Genomic DNA, 10,811 nt, shown 5'->3' with positions numbered 1-10,811 from the left:
GGGGGAGGGGGTGGAAGTGGCTGCTTCGGGTCGTCCTTGGCGGGGGCGCGTGAATATGCGCTGGGACTCTAGATTTGCATGTTTGTGTCCTGCCCCCTCAGGCAGAGCTAGCCTGTGGCCGCTGGAGAGTGCAGGAATGTGCTCACGTCGAGGTTGTTGTGGTGTTACTCGACTTTTCATGCAGTGCAGCTGCCGGTGGCGCATGGATGCTGGGGTGGCGGACTCAGGTTTGTGACTGTTGGCGTGGCGGTGCCTACCGTGGCATGAGGTGCCACGGTAGGTGCTCCGTGCGGAGGTGGGCGGTGGTGGCGGTTGCGGGAGTGCCGGAGCCTCGGGTGAAAGCCTCGCTCCGCCTTGGTTGGTGCCAACGACAACGACACCCGTGGGTGTGGTTCCCCTCTTGTCGAGGCGTCGTCTTGGGTGCTCAGGCTCATCTCCTACCTCCTTTGTTTTTGGTTCCTCCGGCTGAAGGTCGAGTTCTTGGTACCGGTGCAGGCGATGATGGCGTCCTCGTCACTTTCTCCTTGGAGGCGTCGCCTTTGGACGCCATGCCCTAGCCAGCCGTACCTCTGCAATGTGATGTTGCCGTGCGTGACGAACGACGTGGTCGAGCCATTGAGGTGTGTTGTGTGCGGCCTCGAGGCTAGTATGGAAGTCGGAGCGGTGGCTCTAGATCTAGTCGTCATGGATGGGTGTCGACACTGTTCATTTGGTTCACAGTATCGTTGGCCAGTCTGGTGCGCGGCCTTGGGGTCGATGTGGATGTTGAAGCGGCGGCTCCGGAGATGGTTGTAGGATGTCGGCTTTGGTTGCTCGGGTGACGCAACAGCGGCTCACCTGGTGCGTGGCCTCGCGGTCGGCGTGTGTTGTGCTTGCATTTGTAAGTCGGAGCGGTGGCTCCGGGATGGTTGTAGGGTGTTAGCTCTGGTTGCTCGGGTGACGGAGCAGGCGACTTACATGGCGTGTGGCCTCGGGGTCGGTGTGGATGCTGGAGCGGCGGCTTCAGATAGGGTTGTAGGGTGTCGGCTTCGGTTGCATGGATGACGGTGTCGGCGACTCGCCTGGTGCGTGGTCTCGCGGTCGGCATGTGTTTTGCTTGCATTTGTAAGTCGGAGCGGCGGCTCCGGAAATAGTTGTAGGATGTTAGCTCTGGTTGCTCGAGTGTCAGAGTAGGCGACTTACATGGCGCGTGGCCTCGGGGCCGGCGTGGATGCCGGAGCGGCGGCTTCAAATAGGGTTGTAGGTTGTCGGCTCGGGTTGCTCAGGTGACGGAGTCGACGGCTCGCCTGTTGTATGGCCTCAGGTCTGTATGTGCATTGCTGTTGTTTCAGTTTTGGCCAGTTTTCCTTATTAACTGGTTGATTCTCCTTCTTAATGAAAAAGTTTTAGCCAGTTTTCCTTATTAACTGGTTGATTCTCCTTCTTAATGAAAAAGGCAGAGCTGTTCCTCGAATAAGAAAGGAAATACATGAAGCAATCAATAGGAAACTGCCAATTTAGCATGATATAATATTTCCAGGGCTCTCTTTTCTATTTGTTTTTTATACTTAAGATGCCTCTGTCTGGCTATGCGTACCGAGTTGCATTGCAAAATACAGTGCTAAACACACGAAAGGAAGTCAGTCTTTTTCTGGTCACATATTTCAGATCCAGCTGAGATCAGTCTTACCGATGGGATAATTGCTCTTCTGCTTGTGCTTGTGATATTCATCTTTACAAATATAAGAGCTATAACTTGTTCCTTTGTAGCTCGTATAAACTCTGAAATGTGTGTACAGATTCAAACCAAAATTCTTCTCGGGTGTCTAATAACTTCTTGTCTTGTTTTTGTTCAGATTCGATGGAGGCATAATCAGATCAACATTCTTAATTCAAAGTGACCGAGATTTCAATAGCGGGGAGTTGGATCACCTTGCCTACAGGGATGACACAATGTCACAATCTAGGTTGCTTCGCCTGGTGTTGGACTGCTGGTCATGTCTATGTTTGGATTAATTTTACTGTAGAATCAATGTGGTTGTTGTTCCCTGCCTGAGAGTGACATTGGAATTTAAGTATTTCAGTTCACAGTGGTGTCTATGCTGTTCTTGTATCATGCTTAGGAAAGTGACATTGCCGAGACTCTGGTTAAGATTTCTTTCCCTAGTATGACAAACGGCCTCGTCCCACTGTGGCCCGTGACCCAGCAAGGCCCATTTTGGCAGCAAAATCGCTCACACTCCCCATCTTCTCTCCCCGAGGGTTCCTTCCTGGCGGCTGGGTGCTCTTCCGCCGGCGTCCAACTCCGATCCACCTCCCGATGGCCACCGATAAGAAAGGGGAATTACTGCTGACGGAGATCCCAGACCACCCCCTGACGGAGATCCTCCTCCGCGCATGCGCCGCCTGCAGCACCTTCCGTCGAATCGCCACCGATGGCTCCTTCCGCCGCCGATTCCGCCGCCTCCACGCCCCGCCACTCCTTGGCTTCGTCGACCGCGAAGGGTTCCACCCGCCCCTCCCGCCTCACCCCGCGGCGCCGGTCGCCCGCGCGCTTGCCCGCGTCGCCGACTTCTCCTTCTCCTTCCTCCCCTCCCACTGCAGCTGGACTGTCAGGGACGTCCGCGACGGCCGCGTCCTCCTCGCCCGCGACACCGACCACCAGGAGGATGAGCAACCCCCAGTATTCATGGACCTCGTGGTGTGTGACCCCTTGCACCGGCGATTCATCCTGCTTCCCCCGGTTCGGTGGAGGACCCAGACCCTGTATTTTGCGGGTGCTTCTGCGAGCCCAGCCTCATCCCCCCCAGCGAGGACGAGGCGGCGGCGGCTGTGGAAGAGACGGCGTTCAGAGTGATCTGGTTCGCGCATTCCAACATCAAGGTATACATCCTCGTCTTCTCTTCGAGCACTAGACAATGGCGAGCCGCTGCATCCCAGGGCTTGACGGATTTGCTCACTGGGGAGGGCCAGTTGACCATGATTACACCGCAGCACCCTTTGTTTCGCGGGCACTATTATGCTTGTGGATGCGTCTATTGGAAGTGGATGACAAATGAAAGGTGGAAGAAGTTGCTGGTTCTGGATACTCGGAGGATGGAGTTCTCGATTGCTGACCTGCCACTCGAAGCATGGAACATGGCAGATATAGCTATCGTGGAGGCAGGGGAAGACAAGCTTGGGCTGTTTGGTCTTCGTGATGAATTTGCGGATGTCCTGTGTTACATCGTTGGACGAAAACAAGGTGAGAATCTTAGCCACTGGCAGACGGAGAAGACAATCTCGCTAGATTATAGCTACCAGCATTGTATCGGAGCTACAACAGGGAGGTATTTGCTCCTAGAAAGGGAAGAAGGCTCGCTGTTTAGGTGGCTTGGGTTGGACTCGCTAAATATGGAATATTTCTCACTTGATGTCGAGACATTGCATCTTGAGAGAGTTTGCGATAAACCTATCTCGTCTGGCACATCAAGGACACACTTATATACCAACTTCCCACCACCGTTGCTGTCTTCACCGACAATATGAAGGGGTAAATTTTCTGTTTCATCCCAGTTATCTGTTTCCCTTCATAGTTAATCCCTCTGTAAACAAATATAAAATGTTCTATATCTCTAACTTAGTGATGTAAAACGTCTTATATTTATTTACAGAGGGAGTATTACACAAAATTTCTAATGCCTGATAACTCATTATCACAATTGACCATTCCTGTTTACACAATTTAGTAGTGGTTACTTTTCTTCCTTGTGGGAGAGGTAATCAACCTCAGAAATATAAGTTTAATTCATTGTTTTGTTTGTTCCATTGGCTGTTTTAACGATAGTCAGATACGGCAAAATAACTATGACATAGCTTATGCATCAGCTGTTATTTAAGGTCTAGTCAATTCACAAAATTGCTAGATCACAGCATTTAATTGCAAGGACTATTTTTTATCGTCAAGGCCTTTGAAAATAAATACAAGTATAGATCCAGCTTACCTTTGGAGGAGGCAATTGAAAAGGTATAGTCGTGACGTTGTACATCCCAGCCTTTCCTTCCATTTGGATGGTTCTGATCTCAAATGCCTTACCGTGTGCTTTGAGGCCTAGACGGCCCGGCCCAATACATGAATATATCAGTGCTAAAAAAAGGTAACATTGGTTCACAAATTAGGATTACTCCAGGAGCTTGATGCTTGTTCTTAATTCCACGCAGTCCTGAAATTATTTCCATGCGTGCTGCCGCACCTATTTGCTCATGATCGTCCTCCGACGCTGCTTCATGTGCTTGCTTCTTGGCCACCAACGCTTCTCATTGCCCATGTTGCCCCAGCAAGAGCCGGTGACCGGTGCTACTTTGTGTTGCTGCACCAGGGACCAAATATAGTATGGGAAGCAAGTTCGACAATCTTGGGTAGAGCAGTGACGAATCAAATGCCGATGCGCAAATAGTCAGAAATACAGGTGGGATAAGGCATAACGATAGCAACTAGGAGTTGTCATTCTTATGGCAGAGCTGGCTCATCCACATATACCAGGCCTTTCAAGGGACGCTGGCTCATCTAAATTTTCTAGTGCATCTCAGTTATATGCTTCCCTTCATAGTTATCATGCAATTTTCCTAATGCCTGATACTTAATTATCACAATTGTTGATTCTTGTTTACATGATTTGGTAGTGGTTATCTTTCTTCCTTTGTGGGAAAGCTAATCAGCTTAGGAATATATTTGTGATTCATTGTCTTGTTTGTTCCGCTGCTCATTTTTAAGATAACCAGACAAGACAAAATAGCTTATGCGTAGCCTGTTATTTTAGGCCTCATCAATTCACATAATGCTAAATTGTAGTATTTATTTTTGAGCACTACTTTTTATGGTAAAGGTAATTGAAAAGGAATACAAGTATAGAACCACTTTACCTTCGGAGATGGCAATTGAAAAGGCATAGTCATGCCATTGTACATCCCAGCCTTTCTTTCCATTTGGACGGTTCCGATCTCAAACGCCTTACGTAGTGCTTCGAGACCTTGAAGGCCCGGCCCAATACTAGGAATTTTTTTGCGACGACAATATAAGGACATTTCATTGTTAAAAGAAGTAAAACCGATTCAAATTAGGATTACTCCAGGTGCTTGCTGTTCGTCCTTAATTCCACGCAGTCCGAAATTATTTCCATGCTTGCCGCCATACTCACAACCGCTTGCTCATGATCATCCTCTATCGCTCCTTCTTGTGCTTGCTTCTGGGCCGCCAAAGCCTCTCTCTGCCCATGCTCACTCTCTGACGCTGAAGCTTCTCACCGCCCATGGTCTCCTGGCTAGAGCTGATGCTACTTCGTGTTGTTGTACCAGGGACCAGATACACTACGGGAAGCAAATTCTCCCAGGCTTGGGAGCATATTATGGCCAAGAGTGACGAACCGAATGCCGATGCTGGAAACAGTGAGAAATATGGGAGGAATAAGGCAGGACGATAGGAACAAGGAGTTAGGAAAATTCTAAGGTGTTTCTTGGGTCCAATTGCTCCTTTCTCCAAAGAAAATCCACAAAACCCAGTAAAAATCTTTGATCTTTTGAATGAGTTGCTGTTCTTATGCCAGAGCTTGCTCGTCTATACCAAGCCTTTCCTGGGATGCTGCTAGTGCTGCAAACACGTAGTAAAATGTTGAGATCGGAGCCATCCAAAAGGAAATTAGTGGCTTAAGGTGTACAATTACAACACAATTATGCCTTTAGAGTAGTGTTGGCATCTCTGTTGGATGGCTGATGACACGCATAGTTTGTTGCATGGTTATGCCTTTAGAAGTTAATTATTTGTACGGGTATACTCTACTAGGTAACTTACCAAGTCCTGTAACACAAAGCAACCAAGTTTTGCCGCACTGATTTCGTTATGTTTACATTCCTTTGTGTAGCTATATATTCCAACTTACAAGTATTGCAAAGTTATAGTGCTAAACACATAAAAGTGATTGTTTGCAGTTGGCCAGTTGCATATTCCAAATTCAGTTGAGACCAGTACCAATTGGACGAAATGATACCCTGCTTCTGCCTTTGATACTATTACTATTTCAGGCCTAATATAACACCAATGATTTGTTCCATTCTGCTTATAAGCTCTTGAAACAATTTGAGCTTAATCTCTAATTTTTATTTATTTTGCTCAGATTCCATGGAGTCATAGTCAGATCAACATTCATGTCACAAAACTCAGAGAGATTGTGATTGCAACACCATGGATTTCTCGCAGAAGGTGGCCACAGCTTGCTTACAAGATGTGGGAATCTGCGGTGCTGCACTTGGTACTACTGGTCATTTTGCCATTCATGTTCACATGGCTTAATTAGTAGTGGTTGTTTTTCTTGTTCTTCTGGGAAAGCTAATGGAACATAACTGTGTTATCTGTTGTCTTGTTTGTTCAAATTGCTGCTCAAAGGAATCAGACGATGAAACAAATCAGTGACATGCATCGACTATTAATTTAGGCCTCTTGAAATCACAAAGTACTAGAACCCGACAATTATTATTGACGAATAGTTTTATTGTGAAGGTGAAGTACGACTCATCTTGCCCGCATATATAAATCTATCTAGTGTCAGTTGTTTTGAAATGAATCTGACTTGTATGGTGGCAAAAAAGAGATCCGTTGCTGCTCTGAATAGAAAGAGCAGCTTGTGCTTGCAAGCTGTGTGTTTTAAATCAGCCTCATAACATCAGTTATAGGCAGGGCACCCTGTTTTCTTTTAATTTCACTTCTATTTTAGACAGCTCAACATTTCACACCCAGTATAAGTATAATCTATGTATGTATATGATTTAGAGGACCACATAGATTGTTGAGTGTGGCTGCCCGACAACCTAAGTTGAAAGTTTGTTATACTACTAGGTAATATACGACTTCAACGAAGGTACACCCTCTGTTCCTAAATATCAGAGGTTTTGGCAGTTCAATTTGAACCTTATATTTATAAACAGAGGTAGTACCACTTCTGCATGACCTGTGTTTTCTAGGACTCATTTCGCCATGTTTACATGCCTTTGTTTGGCTGTATATATTTGAACTTTTGAATACTGCTATTTGCTGCCCCCTCCTGAGCGCAGTCTTGACGAGGCAGAACCAGCCAGCCTGATGTGTATGTTTCGGTTAGTGTAAAATCGATCTGGTTCTTCCCTGCCTAAGAGTGTGACATCTGAATCAAGAATGATTCAGCTGGCAGTGGTCATACCAATTGTATGGAGGAGGATTGTTTTCTTTTTGTTGATTGTCTGTCAAAACCCCCCTATTTCCCCCGCTTTGGTGACCTAAGTTAGAAGTTTGTTATTCCTTTGATATTCCTCGTCAGCCTATGATACTATATCTAGCCACTAGAAGATCTATAGTTTATTCCTTTTTGCTCTCGAAGTAATGAATATGTACAGACGGAGTCGAATTTAGATCAGTATTCCTCTTCTCTATTGTTTGAAAAAAAAAACGGGTCTTGTTTGTTCAGGTCGAATCAAAGTGATCCTGATTTCTATGGTGTGGACTTATCACAAAGTGACCCTGATGTCTATGTTCTTCCTTCCATGCTGCCTCTAGCTTCCGTTTGTGTAACATCGATGTGCCTGGCTGTTCCCTGCCTAAACAATGTGACGTTGAAATTAACATCGTTGTGGGCGTGAAGTTAGAAGTTTGTCACTGCCACTCTGCCAGGTATAATATTCGAAGCCCGCAGCACAAATCTACCAATTTTGCATGACCTAAGTTTTCCAAGACTTGATGATTTATGTTTACATGCCTCTAGATGACTATGTATTCCAACTTGCATTGCATATTATAATGTTCCCGTGCAAATAAAAATCTGTGTTTTCATTAACAATTTTCAAATTCAGCTGAGATCAATCTTACCTACGGGACAAAGGCTATTCATTGTCAGCCTATAATAGAATATCTACAGTTTGTTCTTTTTTGCTCATGTAGTGTTGATTTTGTACAAATAACTCTTTAAAAACGATGGAGTCAGAATGTAGTCATGTCTCCTTTCATGCTACGGGTAGCTTCGGTTAATGTAGCGACATCGATCCAGCTGTTCGCTGACCAAGAGTGTTGGTCCCAGACTCCCAGTTAACCAAGAAGCTAGCACTTATCACTTACCTGCAGTGCTGCCATATCTATATGACGCTACACCTTGTTATCACTAGTTCGCTACGTATTGGGGCACACATGTTTCCAGAACTAATCTAGTATTTTAATCTTGCTTCAATTTGAGACTCTAAATCTGCTTAGTTATGTTTCTGAGTTGAATTTAAGGGGCTGTTCGGCAATCCTCCCGCTCCATGAAATCTCAGGATCCGTGGAGCACCTCCGTCCCCACTCTGCGATTTTGAACTGCTGCTCCACCAGCTCTGGGAGTGGAGTTGTGGAGGGGAGGGAATCCGAATTGAACAGGCCTTAAATACTCCCTCGGATCGGAGGGAGTAGTATAATTTAAGCTTTGAGCATGACAATCAATCTGTTTTTAATTTCTTTCGGAAGAATCCGTTTTTTAGTTAGTAGGCTATGTAGGTAACTGAATTGTATCATGCGTGGGTTTTCAATTTGTAATAATTTAAGCCATGAGTTGCAGCAGAGAGCACAGGAAAGAGTCATCAGCATTACTATATCGTATCTGTTACTACTGGGAATACACGATAGTTAAAGAGGAGGAGGTCAATTAGTATTATCCTGATCATCAATGAGGCTGGGCAGAAAGCAGCAGGAGGAGACCACGGGTGTCAAGCAAGGGCCAGCGTCCACATAACTGACCGTATACGCTAGCTAGTAACTGCTCCCCCCTCCCGCCCCAAAGGATCATCCTTTTGGTCGAAGGCGAATCGTTCATGAGCATACTTAACAAAGGCCCAAAACAATTACTCTCTACCCCTGGTCTCATATCTCTTCTAAAAATAATCATCTTACTGTTATAACTCATTTGTATCTATCTAAATGCTTTTATGTAATCCTTGTATGGTTATTTTTGGGAGATGTTGTTTTTCCAGCTGTCCCTGAATTGTGCAACTTAGGTAATTGTCTTTCGAAGTGGAGTACACCAAAATTCCATTTCGAGAGTTTGGTTTTAGGTTGTGCTAGGCACTGCAGTGATTATTAGAATCTCATTTGCCCCATCTGCTTTTACCTACTTTAGTGCTTGTGTGGTCTGATTTTGAGGTTTATTGTTTTTTTAAGTATGTTACATGGCAGTTTTATATTAAGAGATGACATTTTTATAATTAAAGGGATGACACTTTTGTACTAAGAGACGGCATTTTTTATCATTAAGAGACGACAGTTTTATATTTAGAGATGGTATTTTTATATTCTAAAGAGATGGCAGCTTTGTATTAAGAGATGGCATATTTTATTATTAAGAGATAGCATTTGTATATTTTAAAGAGAAGGCAGCTTTGTATTAAGAGATGGCATATTTTATTATTAAGAGATGGCATTTTTTAATTAAGAGATGTCATTTGAAATTATTAAGAGACTACATTTTTATTTTTAAGAGATGGCATTTTTTAATTAAGAGATTGCGTTTTTATATTAAGAGATGGAATTTTTTATTTAAAGAGGTGGCATATTTTATTATTATGACGTGTCATTTTTTAATTAAGAGATGGCATTTGAAATTATTAAGATACAATATTTTTTATTTTTAAGAGATGGCATTTTTATATTAAGAGATGGAATTTTTTATTTAAATCCGGCCCCTCAGTGGACACGCCCGGACACGACCACAGACACTGACCGGTCAAGCCTCAAATTTGCCTTCTCACAACCGGACACCTTAATTTTCATATCTCCAATTCATACAAACTGATGCAACTACGTCGATGCATTACACACATCGTCCGGCTACTCCATCGCTACTAACATGTCATCGGACTATCAAAATTTGGCATGTTTGGCTATGGTGGAGATCATCCACCGCTCACCTTGCCCTTCTCGGCGCCCTTGCCGTACTTCTCGCGGAAGTACCGGTCGAAGACGCGGTAGGGATCGAGCCGGATCTGCTCGTTGCCGGAGTTGTCCTCGCCGTTGCTGTCCTCCTCCTCCTTCGGTGGCAGTCCGGTCATGGCACGGACCGCCTGATTCTACTTTCGGGGCGAGGGCGAGCGTGTTCCTCCGCTGTCGTTTCTTTATAATGCAGGAGTAGATGGCTTCCTCCTCTTAGGCCGCCTGCGCCGCCGCATTAACCACCATTTCCGCCGCGATACGGGCCTCGCGGCCCTTATCCTATCCTTCCCACGGCGGGCCACCCGTTCCTAGTGGGACTCATAGTCTGCCCGACCGGTGATGGGGAAGGAGAAATTGTCCGATTGCCGGGACCGTGATGATCCAACCCTAGAGCACTACTGGAATCAGAGAATTTGCCGTCTGCCAGTTCTTTGCCGTCTGCTAGCTGACGGCAAAGAAGGTCTTTGTCGTCCGCTTGAAGAAAACGGACGACAAAGAACAGGCTGATGGCAAAGAAGGTCTTTGCCATCAGCCAATTCTTTGCCTTCTGCTAGCCGATGGCAAAGAATCTTTGCCGTCAGCTGGCAGACGGCAAAGAGAGAGGTGGCCTCCACTAACGAGCTGATTAGAAAAAACTTAACAGCCCCTCTCTTTGTCGTGTCATCTGCTAGCAGACGGTAAAGAGAAAAAAAAGCGGACGGCAAAGGTGGGGCGGACGGCAAAGAACTAACCTAACTAACGGCCGAGTCCCACCCCGCCCCTCCATCTCTCTGTTTCCCTCCCTCTCTCCTTCCTAACAACCACAGCCACCCACCGCTGCCCCCACCGCCCGCCGCCGCCCCCGCCACCCGCCGCCGCCCCCGCCACCTGCCGCCGC

The 10,811-nt window shown here is 45.9% G+C and overlaps 1 protein-coding gene across 1 annotated transcript; it reads left to right on the top strand.

Moving 5' to 3' along the window:
• Window positions 1-2,203: 2,203 nt before the first annotated feature.
• On the top strand, window positions 2,204-6,384 carry LOC123168019 (uncharacterized). Its single transcript, XM_044585880.1, has 2 exons — window positions 2,204-3,511; window positions 6,129-6,384. Exon 1 carries the CDS (start codon window positions 2,300-2,302, stop codon window positions 2,834-2,836), a length of 537 nt encoding a protein of 178 aa, XP_044441815.1. The 5' UTR covers window positions 2,204-2,299; the 3' UTR covers window positions 2,837-3,511; window positions 6,129-6,384.
• Window positions 6,385-10,811: the final 4,427 nt, after the last annotated feature.

The sequence above is a fragment of the Triticum aestivum genome, chromosome 7D (genome assembly GCF_018294505.1).
Source record: "Triticum aestivum cultivar Chinese Spring chromosome 7D, IWGSC CS RefSeq v2.1, whole genome shotgun sequence".
Lineage (NCBI taxonomy): Eukaryota > Viridiplantae > Streptophyta > Magnoliopsida > Poales > Poaceae > Triticum > Triticum aestivum.
This window is presented reverse-complemented; position numbering and strand designations above follow the sequence as displayed.

What these genes read in the sequence shown, in the direction of transcription:
- LOC123168019 (XM_044585880.1), top strand. Translation starts at nt 2,300, where the DNA reads ATGGCCACCGATAAGAAAGGGGAATTACTGCTGACGGAGATCCCAGAC.